The following is a 26,882-nucleotide window of genomic DNA, read 5'->3' as shown; positions in this document are numbered from 1 at the left end:
ACAATTGAGTATTTGACTTCCACATCTTATTATGATGAATTGCTTCAGATTACAAGAAGAAATAAGAATACATATAGATAAGCAATATAGAGAAGACGAGAGAGTACGGAAGAAGACTGATAAAAGTGGGGAGCAATAAAAGAGGCAAAAGTGTAACTTATGAACCTTTGCTTTGATGGCAGCTTTGAAAGCTTCGATGGGTTCAAAAGGGGGGTAAAACTCTAGGTCACTTGCTCAGAATTCTCTCGGATCCCTCATCTTGCTAGTAGAGTCTTTGAAGTATGATTACAGTCTGGAAAGCCACACATGTGATGCACGATTTTGAGAGAGTGCTCCATCTTGAGTGTTTGTATCCAAAAATAGAAAAGTAACTTTCTGTTCTCCAGAATTAGTAGTTGAAATGGATTTCTATTTGCTGAAGAGTCTCCATCACATACTTGCACTATTTCACTTGTTTGAATGAATTAAATGAATATTGACATATGTGAAATAAAAATCATAGTCTAAATGCCTAAGCTTGTCCAAAACAAGTAAATTGATAAAGCATTCATAGTTTTTAATGCATGGGAGATTTTGGAGCATAAATTTTGTAGCTAGAGTCACAAATTCCAAAATGTTTCTAAAAATGGATCTTTAGAAGCTCACCATAGAGCGTGCTAAAAATTTTGCACACACAACTTGTTTATGTGCAGGTGCCTCTTGACAAAGAAGATAAAGTTGATGTTCTTCTCAATGCATTGCCTAATAACTATGACAAGATAGTCGTTCTTCTCGAGAAAAAAAGTATCCATGTCCAAAAGTTTGAGGGTGTCCTCAACCTTTCAAAACTACCTCTAGCACGTGTGTCAAGAGGTATTTATAAAACCCCTCTACACACACACTTGACCATGAATTAAGAGATCCCTTTTCTTTTGTAAAGTTGTAACTTTTTTACCCCCTGTTGTACATGTAATTCTATATCTTTTTGAATATAAGAACCCCCTCCGAGTGAACTCACGTGCTACATGTATGTATTTTGAGGTGGACCCGTTGGGGCCATCAACTCTCCTTGTGAAGAGGAGAGAAACCTCAACAAAGCAAAGTAGGAGAACACTAGATTTAAAGTTTAATGCATTCATTGTGGAAGGTCTAACAATTTGAGCAAGGATTTTTTCTCTATCAAGCCTTTTCCACACGTGGAACAACCAATCATCTACCACACAAAGTGCTACTCAAAGACAAAGTTAAAAATTGGCACAAAGACAAAGGCAAGTCTAACCTTGTTGAAGAAGGCACTACCTCCTATATAATGGGACATTCAAAGTCATACATTTTCTAGAATTTTGTTTTGTTGGAGTCACTCCTTTGTAGCTATTTCTTATTTTGAGAACTAGTTTCTGAGTGTGTTTATTGAACTTTAGTCTTGAATGTGGATTATGCATTGTCCTTGGAGTTTTGTGAACGTAAAGGGGCTTGCCCTATCTCTTAGTCAGTAAGGAGCTTCTAATCCTTTGTCCAAGGGGAGGGCACTCATGTAAGCCACCTTGTCTACAGTCTCTTATTAATTTCATCTTGTCATTGTTGCCATTCCAGACCCATAGGCTCGAGGGAAGGATTGTTGGCATGTACCCCTAGTGGTATTGTTGGAATGAGGGTTGAAGGAGGAACACACAATTTGGAGAAGATGGAGAAGCTCAAGGCACACAACAGAGAGTGTTTTGCTTAGTGTGGAAATAGAAAGATAAGTTAGCCCTAGAATGATCATGTGGTATGCCAAAAGACAAATTATGATAGAGGGAAGTAACCTAGAGTACTCCAGCATTGCAAATCCCTAATTCGCCATGGGAGAGTATATCCATGGATTTTATCTTTGGATTACCCAAGTCTATTTATGGGAATACGAGAATATGGACAATAGTCGACAGGTTTAGCGAGCAAGCACACTTTATTCTTGTCAAAAAGACTATTAAGGCACACCAAATGGCAACCCTCTTCATATCTCAGATTTTCAAACACTGTGGATTGGCAACATCCATCGTGTCAGATAGAGATCTTAGAATGACCAGTAATTTTTGGAACGGTCTCTTTGAAAATCTAGGTGCAAGGTTGAATTTCTCCTCGGCCTGTTCACACACATCACTACCACGTACATGGTAACAAAACCCCCTTAGAAGTAATGTGGAAAATAAGAGCGTCCACATAGTGTAGTGATCAATCCACGAAGGGAAGCAAGCCCAAAGCTTTGCAGAAAGCTTCAAACTTCTCATGAAGGAATTCCTTTGTGAATAGATCTGCAAGATTGTCTTGTGTCGGCACATAAATGAATCTTATCTCTCTTGCCGAAAGCCTCTCCCTAACATAGTGATAATGCACCTCAATGTGCTTTGTGCAAGCATGAAAAAATGGGTTCCTTGCAACTACCAATGCGCTCTTACTGTTAGTGTTGATGATGTTGGCAATGTCATGACTCATGTCCAACACCCAAATTAGCCATAAGGCATCTGAGCCATACACATTCAATTGTATCCTTAGATTCATAACTAAAAGCGGCCACAGTAGGTTGCTTCTTACTCAGCCATGATATGCATGAACCATTGAGCATGAAACAAAAACCACTTATGGACACTCATGTGTCATAAAAGCCAGCCCAATCTGAGTTTGAAAAAGCATGCAAATTTGGTGGCAATGATCCCCCCTTGGTATTAAACAACCCAAGATGTAAAGTGCCGCTCAACTAGTGAAAGATCCTTTTACAACCTGTGCTTAGACCCTCGGCTATGCATATATCTGCGAACTTGTGAGATTGCAAATTGAATACCCAACCTCGTAGTACATACATAAATAAGGCACCCATTGATAAAGAGTGACAGTAACAAGATCTCGGACATCATGAAGACTCAAATTCAAACATGTTTTCATTGGAGTAGCAATAGGTTTGAAATTCTCAAGTAGAAACTTAGATAGTAATGTCTCTATGTATCTTGCTTGACACAAAGCAATACCTCAATCACACTGCTTAAAATGTATACCCAAGTAATGATGCAAAAGTCCCAAGTCTTTCATCTTGAAAGTAGCATTCAATTCAGCCTTGAATTTAACAATGTGCATTTTATTTGAATCAATAATCAACAAATTGTCTACATATAAAACAACGATGAGAAATACATCACCCTCACGTTTGACATAAAAAGTGCTCTTAGTTGGACTCTTAAAAAAGTCTTGTTTAACCAAATGAGTGTCACCTTTCTCATACCAAGCACGAGGAAACTACTTCATCCCATACATATATTTCTTACATTTTCACACTTTATTTTGTTGTCTTCTTGACAAAACCGCAAGGCCGCATTCCATATACTTCCTCAAATATATCACCATTCAAGAAAGCAGTAATAATGTCTAATTGATGTACATTTCATCCAAAATGAGTTGTCGATGCACGTAGAAAACGAACAGTAGTCATACAATGAGTGGGATCAATTAAAGTCTCTTCATAATCAATCCCTTTTTGTTGTGCATGCACCAGATCTAGCCTTATAGCAATCAATCTCACCATCCAGATTACATTTCAATTTGTGAAGCAACTTTGTACCATGGGCCTTTGTGCGAGGAGACAAATCGCAAAGAGTCCATGTTTCATTCTTTATAAGTGCATCATTATGATTCCATCGTAGTCATCCAATTTTCTGAATTATGTGCTTCATCAAAAGAAAGAGGTTCTTCTTCATTACATAAACTAGAAATAGCCAAAGCATAACAATCTAACGCATATGATGCATGGAAAGAACTTGAACAAGTACGGCTAGACAAAGGTGCATTCAATTTATTATCACACAAAGTATGCACCGACCATGTTGGCATACCCCTAGCCTCTTCGTTCTCAGCCCTTTTGAAATCAAGTACATCATGTACATCTGCATCAATAATAGGCTAATATGTAACATTTTTGGAAACCCTGAGGTTGTACATGTGCCTCATTAGAACTTACATCCAAGTTCCACCATTAAAAAGAGGCAACAATGTCATAAATGTCCTACGAGCTGACATTATTGTCTCTGGTACATGATAACAAAGACTGAGCAGAATCTTCCACAAATACAACATCTTGTGAAACCGAGATACGTTTTGTTTGCAGGGGGTATACCGTGTAACCTTTGTAACCAACATAAATGCATTTGAAAGCCTTATCATCCAATTTTCTTTGTTGTGTTTGTGGCACCAAAGCATAAGCCAAACAACCAAAAATGCACATGTGATCAATAGAGGGCTTCTTATCATAGTAGGCTTCATAAGGAGTAATAGATTGCAACGCTTTAGTAGAGCACCTATTAAGTAAAAATATAGCACACATGACAACCTCAAGGCAAAAGGACTGTGTTAAAGCTTGACTCATGACCATACATCTTGCCATCTCTGTAAGTGACCTCTTTTTTCGTTCAACAACACTATTTTGTTGAGGTGTATATGACACTGTACATTGGTGTTTTATCCCACAGCTAGCTAGAAATACATTAAATTCATGACACATATACTCCACCTCCCACCCCCTCAATCTGAATGGAGGGTGCCCATAGTACATATAGAGACATTATTAGCCATAACCAAAAATTGCTTGAAACAAACACATTTGACTTAGCTTTAAGCAAATACACCCATGCATGCCTTTGCATAGGCCCACAAACATCGCTATGGACAAGTTGCGACCTGCATGTAGCCCTTAATGAACATTGCATCTTACCCAAAATACAGCCTTCACAAACGTTCTTAGAAGGTTCTTCAAGAGGTGGCAAAGAAGCAACCATATCAGATTTTTGCAAGCACAGCAAACTAGAAAAATTCATATGCCCAAAACGTGCATGCCAAAGTTTGGCATCTGAAACCGCCTTTGAATCCACAACTTCATTTGCAAAATTATACCCATACTTGTCATACAAAGTGAGCTTATTTATCCCATGAAACAAAATGTTGGATGCAACAATTTTATCACCAAATCACCTAAATCAAGGTCATGAACTGTGCATGTGTCATTCAAAAATTTGACAACAAGAACAAGTCTTATAAGTGCAAATGTAGACAAAAGGTTCTTCTTGATCCCTAGTACATAAAGTGCATCAACAAGTGTGAAAGAATTGCCATTTGCAATAGTAAGCACAATTTTTTAAGCTCCCTTGACCGGATATGAGGCATTGTTGGCATGTGTTTGTTTTTCTATGAGGGACAACATCGAGAAAGACGAACAAGTCATGATGTGAGGTAATGTGCTTTGTAGCACCACTATTAAAGTACCAAACATGTGACTACTGAAACTCACATACATGCATCATGGACTAAAGGATCATAAGTACACTATGCACTAGATTCTCACTCTGCATCTACAACAACAACAACACAATCTCCATTTCTAGAAGATTCTACAATAGTTGCATTGGTATAGATCCATTGTCTTTCTTCTTGGCCTCTTTTGCCTTCAACTTAGGACATTGATTTATCAAGTGATCATTAGCCATACAATAATGGTGACACATCTTCTTCTCGCCTTTTTCACCAGATTTCCTAGATGAGTTGCTGCCAATAGAAGCACTAGAAATAGGTGATGTGCTACTCACTGAAGAACCATGAGACATGACTGCATTGTTATTACCATCTTTTCTTTAAGCAGAAACAAAATCCTACTCAATTGCAAGTTGCTTAGCCCTAATCCTTCTTGAAAGTGACTTCTATAACATCAATGTGTATAATGCATCAAACTTGATAGTGTGAGGGTTTCTTGGGTCATAAGCCTTCAAGTACTAGTAAAATCTGATAAGAGTTTGGCAACACATCGAGAATAGTCTGCACAAGTGAACTATCAAAAATAACTTCACCTATAGAACCGAGTTTCTTATTAATATCCTTGATTATAGCAAGGAAAAAGTCCATGTCATCTTCATCTTGCATAATTTTTGACTCTAGCTCTTTACGTAGTAATGCAATTTAGCTCATTGAGACTTGCATAAAGACCAACCACGGTATCCCAAGCCTGTTTTGCTAATTTTTCTAATGAGCCAATGTGAGGAGTCATAGTGCACTTCATAGATAATGTAATTAATGCATATGCATGAGCATCTCTAATATCCCAATAGAACTACTCAGATATAGGCAAACCAACTCCAGCAGCAACTTACCTGTTAGAACATGCAACAACCTCACCAAAGCATGTATCCATAGAAGGCGAGCGTACATCAATGTCCTGCACAACATTCTAAATGCCCTTTGACACAAGAACATGCATCATGATGTAAGCCCACATTGGGTAGCTATCCCCATCCAATTTGTCTTCAACAACAAACATCTTAAAAACATACGTGTTGTTGTTAACCATGGCGAGTGATTGCACTTGATGTGAACATTTCTCTGAAAGAGGAATAATAAAGTAGGACTAACATAAATTGCACTGACAAAAAAGCTGCACAAAAGGACGAAATTGCCTACGCAGTATTACGTGTAGTGGAAATGGAGGCCGAAATGAACCCGAATCAAAATTTTGAGCACACCAAGCTCTACAAGCTTACCCAAATTATTACTCAACCTGTTGATGCGCATCAAAGATCACACCATCTGGAGAAATTGAGTAGGGGTGTTGGCGATGCTGATGACTAAGCCCGGGAGGATGCAACCTGCTTTGATATCTATTGTTGGAATTAAGGTTATAGGGATGCACACACAACTTGGATAAGATGAAGAATCTCAAGGCACACATCAAAGAGTGTATTGATTAGTGTGAAATTAGAAAGATAAGTTAGCCTTAGAATGATGGACGTATATACAAATGCACAGGGGGGAAACCCTCCTAATGAGGGAAAAAGTGGCCCGATAGCCCTAAGTGTGTTCACACATCACTACCACATATATGGTAAAAGGTATTCCCTAATATCTTTCTTTCTTTGGCAGTTGGTTGTAGCAAGTCATCCATACCCTCCACATGAATCACCATAACGAGGTATCCTGAGAGTCATCATTGATGCCATCCAAAGCTAGCTCTAAAGCTCTATATAACAACATGATTGTAGATCAATTTTAATGTATTAATGAAAAGTGTAATTACTTGATTCTCAACATTTGAGAACTCTTTCATTCTATCTCTCTCCATTTCCCTCAACCATGAGTGCAAAATTGACAAATCCATCTTAGTCTCCAACAAAAGGGTCATATTGACAATGTGTACTACATGCCCATTTTGTATCTGGTATAACATAAGAAGATTTTACATTAGAAAAAGAACATGCAATGGTTGCATTTGCCTCTTTATTGCGAGTCTCTTTAGCCTTTAGTTTTGGACATAGAATAAGGAATTGATCATTTGCCTATCAATAATTATGTTGTCCTTGCAACTACACTTCTCACACTTGTGTTGTTTGAAAAAGATTCAACTGTAGGCATGCTACTCAAAGGAGGAGCCTTAGAGGTGGCAACTCACCTTATGTGTAGCCACATATTGATGAGCTGCACACTTCTTAGGCTTGTTTTTCCTAGGATTGGCCTCTTGAAACAATATAGAGATGAACACATTCAAATTTAAACATCCTCCAATTCGCCCTTTGCCACAAGTCTTCAAGTGGAGCATAGAGCATGAGAAGAATTTGACAATGTATCAAGAAGCCACAAGGAAATTGTTAGGAATGACCTCACCGACAATAATGAATTTATCCATGAAATCTTTATTCTTGGCAATAAATACATCCATATTATTACATAATCTGGATTTTATCCTGTTACATAGGTAAGCAATTTTTGTCTCATTATGGGTGGCATATAACAAAGCTAGAATATCCCGTGCCTTTTTTGTTGTACTTATTGAGCAAGTGTGCAAAGTTGTGGAACGCTTGATAGAGAGCACAATCAAAGCATGCAAAGCTTAGCTATTGCAACATGCTTGCTTTGAATGGGCAAAACAACTCTAGCAACAAAATTGCTAGAACCTGCACCATCCTGGATAGGACTTGTTCCACGGAAGCCAATCATACATCATGACTTTGCAAAATGTTCCAAAACACTCTTTATAGCAAGAACACGTTGCATTATATAGGCACAATGTGGTTAGTTATAACCCTCCAATTTACCCTCGAGACATCATACAAAGAACATCATTATTATGATAGGAAAGTTTATGTAAAACTAACATGTGATATATAGCACAATATTAAGAAAACTACAAACTGACTGCATTGTAGAAATGTGCACTGTCACAAAACTAAAGAAACAAGTAGCATGCACAATGCTATGTGTTGTAGAAATGGAGATTAAAATGAGCCCAATTAGAAAATTCTAAAAAGACCAATCTCGATGAGATTACCCAAAAGTTATGTTGCCCTACAAATGCTCATCAAATATCACTTCAATCTTCAGAGAAAAGTTAGCCAAGAGAGTGCGTGCAATTTTTTCTCGGGATATTGAAGCATGGTCTAATACCATTTATTAGGAATGGGGGTTGCAATAATGCTCACAAGGCTTAGGAAAATTTATGTAAAACCAACATGTGATATATAGCACAATATTAAGAAAACTACAAACTGACTGCATTGTAGAAATGTGCACTGTCACAAAACTAAAGAAACAAGTAGCATGCACAATGCTATGTGTTGTAGAAATGGAGATTAAAATGAGCCCAATTAGAAAATTATAAAAAGACCAATCTCGATGAGATTACCCAAAAGTTATGTTGCCCTACAAATGCTCATCAAATATCACTTCAATCTTCAGAGAAAAGTTAGCCAAGAGAGTGCGTGCAATTTTTTCTCGGGATATTGAAGCATGGTCTAATACCATTTATTAGGAATGGGGGTTGCAATAATGCTCACAAGGCTTAGGAAGATAAAGGAAAAACTTCAAGGGAACTCAATGTGGGAAGTTGTATTACTTAGTGTGCAAGTACAAAGATAAGACTTTATGGGCCATAGGCCTTTTCCCAAGAGGGCCTATGAAGTCCATGCTCTAATAATACCGTTAGCTCGATAGGAATTGCAATTGTACACTATGATCTTAGGGGCAAGAGCTTTCATCTCACTACCCAACCATGGAGGGGAATAACCTTACATCTATTCACCAAAAAATTTATAGTGGTGACATGCTTGCCTACAGTGGCTTGGTTGCCCTCACCCCTAAACCCTAGGTATTCTATCGTCACTCATGCTTCGTTGTGCACAACCAAATTTGGATTGAGCACCTTAGTCACTGCGGCTATAACCTACATGTGCTTTATGACACAATAAATAGACCAATACAACTCATGAGCGTGCATTACGAAGCCAGCCGCGAGAGCTCTCATCATTACCCAGCTAAAAGAGGAATGAGGCATGCATCTCATCATCAAGACATTATAGTTGTGGCTTGTAGGGTCTCTGACAATGTGCATCCTCACCACTAAATTATTCATGCTTGCCACATGTGCTCTGCTAATGTGCATACATAAAGTCTGGCAATCTCCGTAGAAACTACAAGTCCATATGCACTATGCCCTACATGACAAAAAGCTTAATTCCATGGGCTTATTGAGGTTGAGTACCTCATCTACTCGTAAACTTGTGCATTTGAGATAAAGGTATGGAGCATTTGATGGATTTTCAATAGATTCCCAATACCTTGATGATAGGAGTCTAAACAATATCGAATAATTAACTATAAATCTAGACAGTTTTGTCAGAGTCGACAATGCTGAAGCGTACAATGAGAGAGAGAGAGAGAGAGAGAGAGAGAGAGAGAGAGAGAGAGAGAGAGAGAGAGAGAGAGAGAGAGAGAGATGCTCTCAATTGGATTGGTATACAAACCCACTCACTATGCATGTGATCTATTGGTATCGAGAAAAAACACTTGCTTGAAATTATGTGATACTTTTGTCTTCTTGATTGTGCCTAACTTGTAGCTATCAATCCGACATATGTTTGAACTTAAAAATCTACTTAGTACCAATGGCCTTTTCTTCAAGAGGCATAGGGTGGAAGTAATACATGCTAGTATCATATGGAGTTTGCATTGCAACCGTCCCTTTTTTTGAGCATTGTGCTTCACTTAGTGAAATAGATTCATGAGGTGAAATAGGTTTCTTCGCATTGCTCACACTTGAAACAATCAATGCATGAAATCTATGCTGAGAGAGAAGACGAGCATGACTAGGCCACTACGTTCCAACTTCACCTGAAGTTCGCACCAACATGTTCCTTATATTTTGTTGCACATGCGATCGTCCACCAAAGATACATGGGCGACAAGATATTATGCACGTGTGTGTAGCTGCACGTTTATTGGCCTATTAAAGGCCTTAGTACCCAAAGGGTGAAGGTCGTTCAAATTTCTTTGTAAGAAAAGTGTCCCTAAGGGACTCAAAAGTCTTGTGAATAAAAAGCTAAAACTTATGAATTGAAAGCTATTCTCCAAAGAAACATTTACTTTTTTCCCCGCTTACTTGAAACTGACTTTAGAGATCAAAACATTAAACAAAATAACAATAGGAGTTTGATCTTATGATGTAGTCTTCGAGAAAGTCTCTTTGTTTAAGCAACAAGTTTCCTCTTTATGTAGATACAAATGGAAATACTATTAGAAATTTTCAAATTTGCAAATGTTCGGACTATTTTCTAGTATATTTTATCGGGTTTTTTTTCCTTTACCATCTTTTGCAACGCTAATCTCGATTTTCAACCGGCTTAAGGCTAAGCTCTGACACACCTTTCTCGAATATTGATATAGTGAGGTATTGATAAACGATTCTCTCATTTGAGGATTTCAAAAAAATTTATTTCACTAAATTGTTTTATCATTTCTATGCTTATTAAATCTATCTTTTCTTATGATACAAAATCATTCAAATATTCTTTTGTTTTAAATTTTAATGTGTCTTTTTATTTTACTTCCTTTTTATTTTATTTTGTTTCAAAATGCCGATGTGCAATGTGCACCATTTACCTTATTATTGGGGCTCCTTCGTAATATATAAGCCATTTGCGAATAGGGGGTACTAACTAGAAGAAAATAAAAAGATGGCCCATTAGTGGAGATGACAAGAAGATGCTTGAGGATTTAGAGGTAGAGGACTGAGCAGGGGGAGGTAGACCACGTGGAGGCCATACCTCCCAATTAGGGATCTCTCTCTCTCTCTCTCTCATCGCAGAGCAAAGGTATAGATTCTTCATAAAGGACAGGTGAATAGAATCTCTACTTCTTCTTCTCTCTTCTCTCTCTCTCTCTCTCTCTCTCTCTCGCGTGCGTCCTTCCTCGATATAGACATAGTGGAGATGACGTGGGGGGGGCTGCTCTGTAGGTGCAAGTCCATGAATGGCAGGGGAAGCTTAGGTGCAAGCTCGCAGGAGAGGTGGATTTGTAGGCTCGTAGGGACGAGTCTAGAGGTAGAGAAGGAAAACACGCATACGAAAAAAGGTTTTGGCGACATGAGCAAAAAGTGAAGATTAGGTGAAGAGAATCTTGAAGGCATCTTTCAATTGATGTATTTTATTTTGAACTAGTTAATAAAAGCACTTTTTAAAACTAGATGATACAATTTTATATTAAAACACAACAAAAATTCCATATGATTGTAAACACTTACTTAGACTTACTCTCTAGGAGGCCTTCTTGTCTTCTCACCTTGTTTATAACAGGAAGAGTTATTTAGGACACGCATAATGAGATGACAACAAAAATTCATAATTAGACTTTCAAAGCTTTGTTGCCATTTTACTTAGCATCGTGAAAGCTCCGCCATAGCGAGATCGACCGATCGAGAGAGAGACACAGAGAGAAGGACCTAGAGCTGCGAAGAGGGAATGGCCAAGATGAAGATATCTTCGAGGGCTTCTTCAATCAGCTCGCTGTCATTGCTCGATGTCGATGACTTCAAGGTAGGATCAAATGAGTTGTCTGATCCTCTTCTCTTTGCATACAGATTTTGGAGAATGATATGTGTGCGGGATTGTATTGCCTCTGCAGGGATCATTCTCGTTTGATGAATTCTTCAAAAAACTGGCAAGCGATGTGCTACCATCCTTGCAGGAGCAGGAAGGTGAAGACGAGGAGGAAGGAGGCGTCTCTAAAAGCACTGCATCCGGACCTACTTTTATTGATGCAGAGAAGCTTCTCCCACTCCTCCAAGACACCCGCAGTGAACTCGTGGATCTCAGCTACCAAGTAATAAACCTCATAATTGTTTCATAGTGCTTTAGCAGCTGGTTTCTGTTGTTACTGGTTTTCTTTTTGGGCGGGTCAGGTTGACTCGAAGCTAGAGAAGTTGAAGAAGGAAGTTGCATTGCATGACTCAAATCACCGCAAGACATTGACAGAGGTACTTTGCTATTATGAATGCTTTACACAATTGTTTGTTCGTAGCATCACGTTAGGTTTTCTATTAGGATAATGCAGATCATAGTTGTCTTTTGCCCATTCAAATTGTTGAAGTTGGATTCGTTTCCTTGATGTCTAGCTGTTGTAAGTGCAAGGCTAGGGGCGGCCTTTGCTTGTATGGCTGGCCATCCACTTCTGTGGGTGCCTTGTCACATCCCATGTTAGAGTTTTGGAGCTCTTTGGACGGAGCTGCTATAGTCCCCGTTTCTCCGAGGGGCTGGTCATAGGGAGTGGCCTCATTTGTGGCCATTGTGAGGTGTTGGGTATGTGCCCTTTGGCCTATGCCACAACATGTTGGTGTGTGTCATCTCTAGTCTATCGAACAGTCTAGTCGAGAGGAAACCATGTGATAACATGTGGGCTTAGGTGAGTTGCACAAGGAGCCAAATGATTGCCCTTTGGACACTACATTAGGAGGCTCACCTTTACCCTTCGGGGAGACGGTATCAAAGCAAGTAACAATAAGAAGTGGTGTTACGAGTGTGGCAAGCCTGGACACTTTTCCAAGGACTGTTACAAGAACAAATATTGTAGCAATTGCGGCATGAACAAGGTTACTTCACTTCACTTGAAAGAGATTGAACCGGTCACTGAACACAATGAGAGAGAGAGAGAGAGAGAGAGAGAGAGAGAGAGAGATGACACCGCATGTTGGGTCCAACCACCTTTAAGGGTTTCCTTGCATTGTTGCCAGAGAAAGTACTTTCTTTAGGTTACTTGCACAATGCTAATACATTGGCTGAATGCTCAATGTTGATGCCGAATGCTTCATGCAAAAACACTAAGGTTGATCTCCGGTGGGCTGATCTGATGCAAAACGTTGGGCTGAATTGATGCAAAAATGTTGGGTTGAAGTGATGCAAGGACGCTAGGCTGAACTGATGTAAAACATTGATGATGCTGGGGTGCTGGCGATGGAAACACTAGGTGTTGAGGTGCTGTGGACGTCGGATGCTCCTGCGGAGGTTGGGTTCTGATGTCCTAAAAACTGAAGACCAAGTGACTCTTTTATAGGTTTTTTTTACCATTTGCCTTGCCCGCTCTTTAAAATGTCATGTCCAAGTCACTTATTAATAAATGAATTACGTGATTGTTCAACCATGCACGTCCTTCTAGAGGCTCACAAAGTGCCACGCTAGATCCCTAGCTAAGATTGACGCTTACGAGTAGCTTGTCCATGTGGCTTAAGTGCAATGCGCACGTGACACTCGACCCTTGACCCGTATACTGATTATAGTGAGGTGCTGTAGAGGATATGCTCTCTTGGGGTAGACTCCGTCACTCCTGTCTCGTGTTGTGTTCTCTTTCAGCTCAATTGTTATTTGAAGTGCTTAAAGTTGTTCAGTCTGTTCTTTCCGTTGGCATGTGGTCCCATCTCCGTGACAGAATTGCCATAAGTATCTGGAACAAGTCCCACTGCAGATTTGGCAGGAGGTTACTTTGTCGAAGCAGCGACCTTGCTATAAAGTTTTTGTTGACGAATTGTCAAACGAGGTCTTTCGAGCTGAGTTGACTGAAAGAGGAGGTTCGTGAACCCAGGTTGGGTGAGAACGAGCAGGTGCGCGCGCGTGCAGGTTGTAGGCAAATGCAGAGAGAGGTAGCACATGGAGTAGAGAGAGAGCTCGTAAGTTTTTAGAAGTCTAAAAGCTCAAAGTGATGAGGTTTTTGGGACTCTTTAATTAAAATGGGGCATTTGGCCACTTGGACAATGTGAAACCTTTAAAAATAGTCCTAAGTGGCCAAAGGTCAATAAATGTCTATACAGGCCCAAAATGGTGGACTAAAACTATACAAAAAATACATATGTGAAGCTCTCGATTAGAGCTACACGGTGGAACCTCCCACTTAAAGGTTCAGAGAGTCGCCTTTAAGCTATGTAACTCCCACCATCAGTAGGCAATGCTCATGTTGTGTCTTTGGCAGACTTTTGGTAAGAGGTTCTCATGTGAACTGATTTCGACCAAACCTGTTAGACGACGACGATGCAATACGCACTGAAAATGCAGATGTTGAAATCTGCGAATAGTGGCCTGAAACTGCAAACGCTTGCTGATCTGACCGTGCGGCGAGGATTTGCTGCGGGAAGGTGAGATCTACAAGGTTCGGGACTTATTCTGCGGTGTCTATATGCTGAAGTGTCTATATGCTGAAAACTGAAAACACGGATGCAGATGGGGGATCTGTTGCGGTGAATCTGCAAAACGCTAGACTGTTTTGCTGATCCAAAAATGCTAGGCTGATTTGGGGTTCTGTTGCAAAAACGCTAGATGATCTGCTGAGTGCTGCTGTCGCCAGGTTGATCTGCAAGTTCCAAAACGCTGGGCTGATCTGCACTTGAGAAAAACGCTGGTTCTATAAGCTGAAAACGCTAGGTTGACTGCCCCGGGGGGTCTTGCTGAGAAGGTGCACTATTGAACACAAGGTTCCTGTTGCCTCTTCTGCCAGAAAGTGCTAGCGCTAGGTTTTCTTATATACTTGCTTGGGTAAATTGCCCTACCCAGTTTCATAACAAAAGTCACTTAATAATAATAAGTGAAAAATGGCTAAAATAGGGAAATTAGATCTGCGCACCGTAAAAATGCTCTTGATGGGTTGTGAATGTAATCTGATGGTCATGTTGTGTGCAACCCGAGGATATGCATCTACTCTAAGTGCCTGGACATGCACGGGCTGCGAATAGACTCACAAAAGTGCCAAAACACTTCCTAAGCTAGGCTAACTGAACTCATGTGATGAAGTAGCTTGTCCACGTACACATAGGGTTAGATGTGCACGTGACATCCCCTCCCATCGTTCAGTTCTCTCCCAAACGAATGAGTAAAGAAACTGAAGTTCATCAAGTACAATCTCTGAGCCCTTCATTTGTCATAGTTGCTTTCTCGGCCCGGTAGTCAACCATGGCGTAGTTCTTGTGGTACCAAGGGATTTCGAGTAGAACGTCACTCGCGTGCCTTGAACACCCCTGTCATTGCAAACGACGTTTGCCAATGCTCGGTGTAATGGCAACATCCTGTTCGGGTGCGAGTCGAACTACCTCCGCCTGTGGCCTTGTCCTGTTGGGCGTAATTCCAAATCGAGCCGCCAATTCCAAGTGAAAAGAAGTTGGCCTTGGCTCCTTCAAAAGAGCTTTCTAATCCTTCACTTTGCCCCAAAAGCGGCAAAGTTTGTACTTTCATTCATTTGATTCGGTTTAGGTCCCACGCCATGGGGTACCAGTTTTGCTTTTTATCTGCCTTTTCTGCCACGGCTCTCAGCTGCTTTAGAACTTTCTGGCCTTTCTTCATCTTGTTCATTCGGTGCCTTGTTAGGGCACTTCGCGGAGATTTGTCCATGTTCCCCGCATCCAAAGCACTTCCCCTCCCTGATGAGGCGAGCTCTCTCCTTACGAGTAAGCTTGGGTCATGCATCCTTCTTTTCTGGGTTGCTCTTTCTTTTTCTATGTTCATTCGCTGAAGTCTGTTCGGCTCGTTGTGTCATGACCTCATCGGTGGGGTAGGCCAGACTTCTAGAGTGAATGGCAAAGCCCCGCTTCGCATGACACATCAACTCCTGAATAGAAGCTGACTTCTGTTCCAAGCAGTGATCTCGGATCTCTGTAGGTAGACCCAAGGTGAACCGCTCAATCTGTTCTCTGAATGAGATCTTCTTGAATGAAGAGGCGGGTAGAAAAGGGCTCCAGAATCTCTCACAGTAAGCATCCGCTGTATCTCTCTCTTGGTCATCCGAAGATGGTTCAAGCAGCTCACATATCACGTTCATACTCTTGCGTCAACCAAGAAGAAATAAAAAGCTTCTTAAATTTCAGCCATTTAATTGGCGTAGTCTTGTTTAAAAGAAGCGTGGACCACCAAGTTCGAGCATTCCCCTTAAAGTAAGACGCAGCTCTCCAAATCTTGGAGTGCTCTGAGTAGCGTCCTCTCGCGAAAGCGATGTCAAACTGCTGTATAAAAGACAAAGCCTTCGAAGCATCTGTGTATCCTGAAAAATTGTCAAATTTGATCGACTGTCCACCTTCCTTAAACTCTCCGACTTTCTTGCTTTTATTTGCCAGAAAGTCATACTGGTTGGCGTTATAAAAATTCTTCTTGTTCGCATAAAATTTTCCGTCATCGGAGTCTGAACTGTCTGTAGACGAGTCCTCTGTAGAACTGTCGGTCACTGGGCGAGATTTAGACTTCTTTGCCTTTTTCTGGCCCTTTCTGAAGCGTTGTTTCTTGCTTCGCTTTTTGCCTTTTCTGTCTTCTTCGCTCGAATCTGAAGAGCTAGAAGAAGTGTCAGAAGAAGAAGAAGAAGAACTCGGTACTTCTTCAAGTCAAACTCGCTTCTTCTATTTCTTTGCTTTATCAAATGTCAATTAACGACCCAAATAACCCGGGAAGTCAGTGCTTTTCTTCTGCTTTTTAGCTTTGTTCTGCACGTCAAAAAGCTGAGCAATCCGTGCATCAACCACCTCTTCTAATTCCTTCTTTGAATAGGCCTTGTGAGCAGAAGGTTTCTTGAGAGCGGGTTTCGGGGGTGGTGTTGTGGTTTTTAGCCACTGCTCATGCACTTCTTGAAAAGAACTCTCGCTCATGTATTTTGCCAATTTCGGGTCCTTCGCAAAACTGAGCATCATCTTTGTTGCATCGCCGATCAATTGACGACGCTTCCATCTCTCGTTGCTCTGCCTGAGTAGGCCGAGGCGGACCATACTCTGCCGGAATCCTCGTTGTGATCTGTGCCCGCATCTCCGGATGCAGAGGGAGTCGACTGATCTTTGCGTGAAGCCATAGGTGCCGCGGAAAAAAAAATTGGGGATTGGATTTCCCGTAGAAGAGAAATCGACCGTGCTCTGATACCACTGTAATAGACTTGGACACTCCAAGTCAAGAATCAATCACAACAGCACCAAATAACCACTTCAAAACAATTCACAGATCACAATAGATTTGCACTGGCCAGGCGGAGTTCCGTGCCTAGAGATATTGGCCCCAAAGACTGGCGCCCCTATCGGTATTTCTTTATGTATTAATCAATGATCAAAGTACAAGAGAGCGGTTAGGGTTTCACTCTCAGATTCTGCGTCCAGAATCCAGATGCTCTGCAGAGTGTGTGCCCAAACCGCTTATTTAAAGTTTACAAGGGTTGCCAAAAGCAGAGTCCCAAAAGCTTCAGATCAAAAAGCCTAAAAGCAAAGACTCCTTTCTCTTTCAAACTCAGTTGAGTTTTTACATTAAAACAAAGTTTTTCTCTCTCTCTCTCTCTCTCTCTCTCTCTCTCTCTCTCTCACACACACACACACACACACACACACACACACACACACACACACACACACAATTTGCGTAGCCAAAATCTGACGCAAAAAGATTGAAAATCCACTGTAAAATTCGGATTCTGCCACGTCATCATGCCAGCGCATTCCACGGTATCAATTCCTGCTGCTAGGGTTAGGGTTAGGGTTTAGGACAGGTTTTAGGGTTAGAGTTAGGGTTTTTGGCAGATTTTAGGGTTTGCAAGTTTTAGGGTTAGGGTTTGCAAAATTAGGGTTTTCAGTAGCAGTCAGGGCTAGGGTTTCCCGCATGCTCTCGGGTAGACTCGTCATCACTTTGTGACAGATCACAACGAAGATTCATGCAAGGAGTACGGCCTGCCTCGGCCTACTCAGGCGGAGCTCGAAGAGATGGAGCGTCGACGATTGATTGGTGATGCAACAAAGATGATGCTCAATTTTGCGAAGGACCCAAAATTTGCAAAATATATGAGCGAGACCTCTTTTGATGAGGTGCATGCACAGTGGCGGCAGACCACAGAGCCACCTCTCAAACCGGCCTTGAAGGAACCTTCTACTCTGAGGATGTACACAGAGCAAGAATTAGAAGAGGTGGTTGATGTATGAATTGCTCGCGCAGAACAAAGCTAAAAAGCACGACAAAAAGTAGAAGAAAGGTGCTGACTTCCCGGGTTATTTGGGTCGTCAATCTACATTTGAAAAGGCAAGAAAGCAAAAGAAGCATGTTCGATTTGAAGGAGTACCCAGTTCTTCTTCTTCTTCTTCTTTTGACATTTCTTCTAGCTCATCAGACTCGAGCGAAGAAGACTGGAAAGGCAAAAAGTGAAGCAAAAAGCAACGCTTTGTAACTATGTCAGACTTTGTAAATAATTAATTTGTTTACGAGAAAAGAATTATCTAATTAGTTGTGTGCACATCAGAATAGATCTAACAGTTTCTGGGGCCTGAGGTGCGCCCAAGTTTGGGCCAGAGCACCTCAGGGGGACCCTAGCAGAAAAATACCTTGAAGCCTTAGTGATTGGGAAATCGGGTCTTCAATGAAGGGGTAGATAGTAGCCTCAGATTTCAGGCTCAGAAAATTACGCGCGCTAGTGCAAGCACAGGAATGAGATGGGGTCCTTAGAATAATAACCGTAAGGCCTGAATCATTTTATGGCCTTAGGATAAGTCACTTAATGTATTTTTAAATTGTCTATGCCGGACCAAAGGACTGGACAAGTGCGAATAGGTAATGCCAGAGCAGTGTCGGTACGGCATTGCGCTGGGGAGCAGCTAACAATTTCATTAGTAGCATCTGTGTGTGCAATTGTGAGTTAATTTGCACATTTCATTAATAGCCTAAGGATTTTTAAAAAGTGAAAGTTGAAGGGTTTTTAAAGTTATTAAGTAAGTGTGCCAAGTGGCACACTTACCAATGCAAACTAACTCTCTCCACTCTCACTCTCACCCTCTCTCTTCGTAGCGCCCCCTCTCCCTGATGGCTATTTAGGAGCCCCCCCTCCCCCATTTTAAGTGTTGGCAGTGCTCTTACGCCCCCTATTGTGAGTATGCCCTTCGCATTGGAGCCCTCCATGGAAGCTTGAGAGCAGCCCCTTGTGACATATGTGGTGGCCTCGTGCTCTCATTGTCTAGAACAAGGGCTCTCATAGCCATAGCCAGCTTTTGGTGAGGTTTCATCGCGAGAAGTTGCAGCAGGCACTCTTTTCGTAGAGTGTGGTGGCTGTAAATTCTCTGCTTTCAGCCCTTAATCACCTTCTTTAGGTTGAATTTCAGCAAAATACATATAGAATCTAGTTCTTCTCTACCTACACTACGCGTACACCAAGTTTTGTGCCATTCCATCGCGGAAAAGGTCTCTATTTCGGCTCTGGAAGGTGCTCAGGTAACATTTTCAGGTTATGTGCAGAAAATTACAGCAAGCATGTGTGCGTGCATTTTGCGTGTTTCTCCCTTGTTTTTGTTGCAGGAATAATTATGCATAAAGGGACTCAGTTAGCGGAAGGTAGACTCTCTTTTTCGACAGCTTCCATTGAGTTTTGTGGAAGATACTCTCGTTTTTGAGAGCTTCCCAAAATCTCATAGCAGAGGGAAGATCCTCTCAGTATTCAGAGAGTAGCTTTCGCACTCTCTCAATCAGAAGCAGAAAAGAAAGAATAGAGGACGGGCTATTGCCCCGTTCTTGTGCTTGTAAAGATTCTCCCTTAGTAATAAAGATAATCTCTTTATGGGGGGGGACCAGCCCATCTTCTGGTCCCCAATGAAGTGTCAAGCTCTCTCTCTCTCTCTCTCTCTCTCTCTCTCTCTCTCTCTCTAATTCTCTTGAGTATTTGAAGTACAATTAAAAGTCAGTTTACGCTTATGACAACTTCGGAGAGGGCAAGAAAAAGACAAAGAAGTTCAAATCTCGCCCCGTGGTTGAGAGTTCTATAGAGGACTCGTCTACAGATACTTCGGACTCTGATGACAGCAGCTTTTACGCAAAGAAGAAGAATTTTTATAAAGCCAACCAGTATGACTTTCTGGAAGACAAAAGCAAGAAAGTCCGAGAGTTTAAGGAAGATGTACAACCAATAAGATTTGACACTTTTTCTGGTTATAGAGATGCTTCGAAGGCTGTCTTTTAACAACAGTTTGACATAGCCTTCTCAGGAGGGCGTTACTCAGAGCACTCTAAGATTCGGAGGGCTGCCTCTTATTTTAAGGGGAATGCTCGAACTTGGTGGTCCACGCTTCTATTAAACAAGACAACGCCAGTTAAATGGCTGAAATTCGAGAGGCTTTTTATTTCTTCTTGGCTAACTCGAGAGTATGAATGCGACATACGAACTGCTTGGAACCATCTTTGGATGACCAAGAAGGATACAATGGACGCTTATTGCGAGAGATTCTAGACCTCTTTTCTACCGGCCTCTTCATTTAAGAAGATCTCGTTGCAAGGAATAGATTGAGCGGTTTACCTTGGGTCTTCCTACAGAGATCTGAGATCACTGCTTGGAACAAAAGTCAGCTTCCATTCGGGAGTTGATGAGTCATGCGAAACGGGGTTTTGCCATTCACTCAGGCAGTTTGACCTACCCCACAGATGAGATCATGACGCAAAGAGCCGAGCAGACTTCGACAAATGAAAGTAGAAAGAGGAAGAGCAACCCAGAAAAGAAAGATGCACGACCCAAACTTACTCCTCAAGAGAGGGCTCGCTACATAAAGGAGGGGAAGTGCTTTGGATGCAGGGAAACCGGGCATATCTCCGCGAAGTGCCCTAAAAAGACACAGAAAGAACAAAACGACATGGACAACGAAAGGCTTGAGAGTTCGAGAGCAGCCGAGGATCGTGGAAGAAAAGGCAAGACGAAAACAGGACTGGTTCCAGATTGCGTGGGTACTGATCCCAGCACGATGGACGAGATTTCAGAACTTTGCCGAGCTTGGGGCAAAGTGAAAGACCAAGAAGCCATGATCTTCTTCGATGGAGGAGCCAAGGCCAACTTCATTTCACCGGAATTGGTGGCGTGGCTCGAGGTGCTGCAGCAGGGAGAGCCGCTCTCTCCGTTGCGAGTATGTGACGTCCCAGTCGAACAATGTACTGAAAGAAAGGGACACCTGGATGGTCTGCCAAGGAGAAAGGGTCCCTCCAAAGCCACTCTCCAGGATCCCACTGTACTTGTGCTAGTGGATAGCTCTTCCAAACCCACAGTCTCAAGTGGCCAATCTCAAGAGCTGTTGGGTCTGGATCTATGACACAAGTCCTCCCACAGATGCCCACCACTCGGATCCTCTGAAAAAACAGCACTCTGTCACTTGTGGAGCCTCTACTGCAACTCTGTGTAAACGTCCCTCACCCTGTAGCTCAAAAAGCAGGGAGGGTATAGTCTTTGAGCAAGCCCGAACTGAGATGAGAACCTCCAGTTGCGTGAAGGCTCCCATCCTTCTGGGCGCTACTGACTCCAGAGGTGTGAGCCACTCAGTTGGTAGTACCTCTAAGATGTCTTGACACATGCTCTGCACCCCTCTCATGCCCTGTAGCTGAATGCCCTGAAGCTCCTCTGACAAGCCTGAAAACTGTAACCAGTCACCCGAAGAGCGTGCTAGACCCTCTGCCATGGAACCCAAGGAAACATGAGGCAGACTACCAACCAAGTGGCCTCTCTGAGTGCTAACCATGGGGTTCCAAACAAGGGACTGTCTCAAGGGCTCCTCCGTGTAAGTAGGCTGACACTGCTTCAGGCCTCTCCGTAGTTTCTCCCAAGATCGGAGCAGACTCACAGCGAAGCGGTCCTCCAGTCTCCTGCTCAAGCCAACTCTGCGCATGTCTGTGAAAATCCATCTAGTTGAGGGTTGCCAAGGGCCTCCAGCCTGAGGCACCCTAGCACTAAGCCGCTGAAGCGAGAACTCCTTCCAGGGCTCCTCACTTGGAGGAAGTCCTCTGACGATAAACTTCCCAAGAAGGGCTCTGCTCTGCGGTGCTGGGTCAATGATCCCCAACTCTCCCTGAGAACAAGGAAGGGTGATGACCTACCATGCCACTTTGGCCTGGGCTATCTGAGTGTCACGTCCTGACCAAAGGAAGTTCTTGATCAGCCTCTCTATGTGGCTGATACAAGAACTCGAGAAGATCCAACAAGAAGTGATGTACCACATAGTAGCCAACAACACCTGGTTGGCCACTACAACTCTGCCAGCCAGAGAAAGTCGTGCAGAGCTCCAATGTAACAACTTCCTCCTGATAGACATGAAGAGGGGAGCAATCTGCTGCTCGGGAGACAAGTTCAAACCAACCTCACAGTTTGAGTATCGAATTGCAGTCCCTGGAGGAATCCACCCGAAACCCTCACCTGGCATCCAATCGGACGTAGAAGCACTACCAACCAAGAAAGCCACTGTCTTTGTCCAGTTGATTAGTGCGCCAGATGCACAACAAAAAGTCTCAAGAGCGTGCTCACACCTGTGAAGGTTTGCCTCCTGGCCATCCAAGTACAAGGCTGAGTCGTCTACAAACTCAGCGTCCAGTAGCTCATCTCCCCGAATAGGGAGCGCTAAGCCACGTAAACCAACCTACTGTGAAGCCAAAAACCTGCTCATCGCCTCAACATAGAACAGAAAGAGGAAGGGGGCAAGAGGGCAACCCTGTCTGACCGAACGTGTGAGCATGAAACGATCACCTCTACCTCCTGAAACGATCACCTCTACCTACTGTGAAACCAAAAACCTGCTCATCGCCTCAACATAGAACAGAAAGAGGAAGGGAGCAAGAGGGCAACCCTGTCTGATCGAACGTGTGAGCATGAAACGATCACCTCTACCTCCTGACAAAAGTACCTGACTGTGTGCCCGTTTGTACAAAGCTGACACCCCTCTGATCCAAGCATGTGAGAAGCCCATCCTGCGTAGAGTGCCCTCCAAAAAGTCTCGGTCAACTCCGTTGTAGGCCTTCTCAAAGTCGAGAAGAAGAATCACCAGATCCTCACCAAGGAGCCGCACGAGGGCAGAAGCCTCCCAAAAAGTAAAGATATTTCAAGGATACTACGCTCCTTGACAAAACTTGTATATATCCCATGTATAATGCTTTCTAGAAGTGGTTGAATCCTCAAACTCAGAGCCTTGGCAAGCATTTTGTAGGCTGAGTTGAGGATGGTGATGGGACGTCTCTGTCGAATCTAATCCAAGGAGCCACCCTCCTTGGGAATGAGGTAAATCAGGCCCTTACTCGTGCTGTCAGGCATCTCTCTTGTTTGCAGGATGTACTGAAAAGCACTGCAAAGATCTGAGCCAAGCAAGTCGCAATACTCCAAGAAAAAGCTGGGAGTCAAGGCATCCTCACCTGGACAACTACTGCGTGGGAGTGCTCTAAGAGCCGTGTGTAGCTCCTCAAGCTGAAGAGGCAACTCAAGCCTCTGGTGCATCTCCTCAGTCACAAGACAAGGCATTTGTGCCCACACCTGCTCTCTGCATGCATCCTGACGCTCTGACTAAGGCTCTGCAGATAGTAAATCACGGTAGAAGTCAGTAGCAATTGCGCGCATGTCGTCTGGCTCTGAAGCAATTGACCCGTCGGGCCTCCTCAATTGACTGACCTTGCCATGCGTATGCCGAGGTCCTACTGCCTCAAAGAAAGCGCCTGTCACTCTGTCACCCACCTGGGTCCACTAAGATGCCTGTCGATTGAAAGCAAACTCATGGCGCCTCTCCTCTGTGTTGACGAGCTCTTGGCGAGCCAACTGTAACTGCTCCTCCAACCAAGGATTGTCTGGATGCTGCCCCTGCATCCTCTGCACGGAAGCAACGCCCCGCCGGAGACGTTGCAGCCAGGCCAGCCAAAGACTCCTGAAGAAAGAGTCGACTAAGCTGAGCAAGTCCTGAGGCCACTCTGTCAGCAAGAGAATCCTGCATGTCTAAGCTCTCTGTCCAAAGAGCCTCCACTCGCTCTCTAAGCGCCGAGTCCAGCAAGACTCTCTCTGGGATGCGAAGCATCGTGCTCCCCCTCCTCTGCCTCTCAGTCATTGTAAGGATCACTGGAGCATGGTCCGAAAAGGAAGTCCCTGCCAGAATGCCAATTGTCCCACCCAAGTCACAGAAGTGGTCATTAGTGTAGAAGCGATCTATCCAAGATAGATTCACGCCTCCCACTCTTCGGTCCGATTGAGAGAAGGCCAAGCTGTTTGGGGGCCTCACAAAGTTGGAATGGTGCCACACATTTGAAACCTGTAGAGTCATACAAAACCTCTCCCAAGCTGCCAACTCAACTCCATGCACAGTAGTATGGCTACCACCAATCTTGTCAGAGGGTTCCTCCAACATGTTGAAGTCACCCCCTATGCACCATTGCTTTGCCTGCGGCAAAGACTCAACAATCTGAGACCAAAACTTTGCACGTGCACTCTCCACATTGGGCGCATAGATATTCAGGAAGCCCACGAGACAACTCTGAACCTGCATAGTGATCCACTGAGCCCTGCTTGGTATAATAATCCCTCCGCCCACATGTCACGTGACACATCCAACCCTATGTGTCCGTGGACAAGCTACAACATGACCAGGGTTCAGTTCAGTCAAGTCAATCTAGATTAGGAAGCGATCTGGCATTTTTGTGAGTCTGTTCGCAGACCGTGCATGTCCAGAAACTTAGATTAGATGCATATCCTCTAATTGCACACAACATGATCATCGGATTTGAGTTAGAACCCATCAGGAGCATTTTTACAGAATATTGACCTATTTTCCCTATTTTTGACATTTTTCACTTATTTATTAAGTGACTTTTGTTGGGAACTGGGTAGGGCAAATTGCCTAAGTTAATATATAAGAAAACCCAGTGCTAGCAATTCTGGTAGAAGAGGCAGCGGAGACTTCGCGTTCAACAGGCACCTTCTCAGCAAGATCCCCCACCGGCGGTAAAACCTAGCGCTTTCAGCCATTAGAAGGCCCAACGTTTTTGCATCAAGATCAGCCTCCAACGTTTTTGCATTGTAGATCAGCCCCGGCCACAGCACAACAACAGATCAGCCCTAGCGTTAGCAGACTCCACAACAACAGCAGATCAGCCTTAGCGTTAGCAAATTCCCCCCGCAGATAGCAGAATTCGGCCCTAGCATTTTTGGTTGCAGATCAGCCCTTGGCGTTTTGCAGTTCCATCGTGACAAGATCCACAGTAGCATCAACGTTTTCAGTTTTTAGCAGCCAGACATCGCAGAACAAGTCCCGAACCTTGCAGATCTCACCTTCCTGCAGCAGTTCCTCGCCGCACGGTCAGATCCCGCAAAGTTCGCAGTTTCAGCCCAGAAAACTCAGATTTAAGCATTTGTGTTTTCAGAGCGTCGTCGTCGCATCGCTGCCATTGACATCGTTACCGACCTAGAGTCAGAATTCAGCAGATAAAGATTTGCAGATTTCAGCCATTAGCATTTTCAGATTTCAGACCGTCTGGTTGTCGTCCTCATCGTTGTCGACATTGTCGGCAAGTCCAAGCATTGTAGAGATTTGTGCAATCAATAGTAGACCGCTCTTGCCATAGAGACTGGGGCCTTCGGAGGAGGGTTTTGACAACATTCTGGTGTCGTATTCTTCTCTCTCTATCTCTCAGTCTCAACACCTTCATTCACAGTGTTCATCCACTCTGTTTGTGTCCATTGCACTCTTTCACTAAAGGAACGTAAGGCTCTCCCTTCCGTAAGTAAAAGGAACCCCTGAGCACAGTTCGGAGCACTCATCTTGAGCAAAGTTCAACATTCACTTCCGATGCACCTTACATTGGTATCAGAGCTTTGGCAGTGTTCTGTATCACTCAAGGAAAGAACCACAAGAACCACATAATTTTTTTGCTTGTTGCGGTCGCACGTAACCCAAGTTCTCTTGGGCGTGTCAATTCCTAGTCGTGTTTTTGAAGAGTGACAGGAATCCCAAGAAAGAAGGGCTTGTCCAGCCTCCCCTTGTGCCTCTTTTCACTCATTGAGAGTGGACCGTGCACTTAGTAGCCGGCCAATCGACGTGAGGTGGGAAAAAGCAACCATGGTGTGAGCACAAGGTCGCCAAGGGGTGCGCCCGCGGAAAAGAGCAGAACTCGGGTGAAGAGAAGATCCTTCTCTAACACAGATTGCAAGAGAGAGAAGAACCTCAAGAACTCAAGAACCTCAAGAACCCAAGAACCTCAAGACCCCCAAGAACCTCAAGACCCTTAAGAACCCAAAGACCCGCAAGAACCCAAGTTCCTCGTGAACTTAAGAACCCATGACTTCAGTAGATGGTCATCACCCGAAGCGGAATGGATACTTCGCATGGAGGTGGTGAGCATGGGATTGGCGAAGAAGAGTTTTTCCCACCAGGAGGTTTTTCCGACCCTCCCCCTTTCCCATCTACGACAAGGATTGCACTAACTCCTATGGAGGCTTTTGACAACATGATGATGGACAGGGAGTTAGAACGCAAAGCAAGAAAAGCAGAAAGAATGGCAGCCATAGATTGTGAATCCGCAAAAAGAAGGGCCGCCATAGATCGTGAATACGAAGAAAGAATGGCAGCCATAGAGCGTGAGCACGAGCAAGCACGCTTGGAACCCAAAGCAAGAGAAGCAAAATTCGATCGCGAGAACAAAGCAAGAATGCAAAAAATGTTGCGACTCTTTTATCAAGTTCAGGCACAGATGCAAGAGATTCGGGAAAAGGACTCTCTCTCAGTCTCGTCTTCTCCAAAGCCAGAGACATATGATTTGCATGATTATAATAAGCATGATGATTTGGATGACAATGAGAAGCATGATGATTTGCATGATCAA

General features: G+C 43.1%; 1 protein-coding gene across 1 annotated transcript in view; it reads left to right on the top strand.

The window, feature by feature from the left end:
* Positions 1-11,640: 11,640 nt before the first annotated feature.
* The window catches only part of SEC10 (exocyst complex component sec10), a 107,592-nt gene continuing 92,350 nt past the window's right edge, over positions 11,641-26,882 (top strand). Inside the window, exons 1-3 of the mRNA XM_086489012.1 lie at positions 11,641-11,846; positions 11,935-12,132; positions 12,212-12,286. Of these exons, the coding sequence (XP_086345138.1) occupies positions 11,772-11,846; positions 11,935-12,132; positions 12,212-12,286 (348 nt within the window). The 5' untranslated portion in view covers positions 11,641-11,771. The remainder of the gene's footprint in view (positions 11,847-11,934; positions 12,133-12,211; positions 12,287-26,882) is intronic.

This window comes from Adiantum capillus-veneris, chromosome 18, assembly GCF_014529385.1.
Source record: "Adiantum capillus-veneris isolate H3 chromosome 18, ASM1452938v2, whole genome shotgun sequence".
Taxonomy (NCBI): Eukaryota; Viridiplantae; Streptophyta; class Polypodiopsida; order Polypodiales; family Pteridaceae; genus Adiantum; species Adiantum capillus-veneris.
The sequence above is the reverse complement of the archived record's forward strand: the minus strand, read 5'-3'. Positions and strand labels throughout refer to the sequence as shown.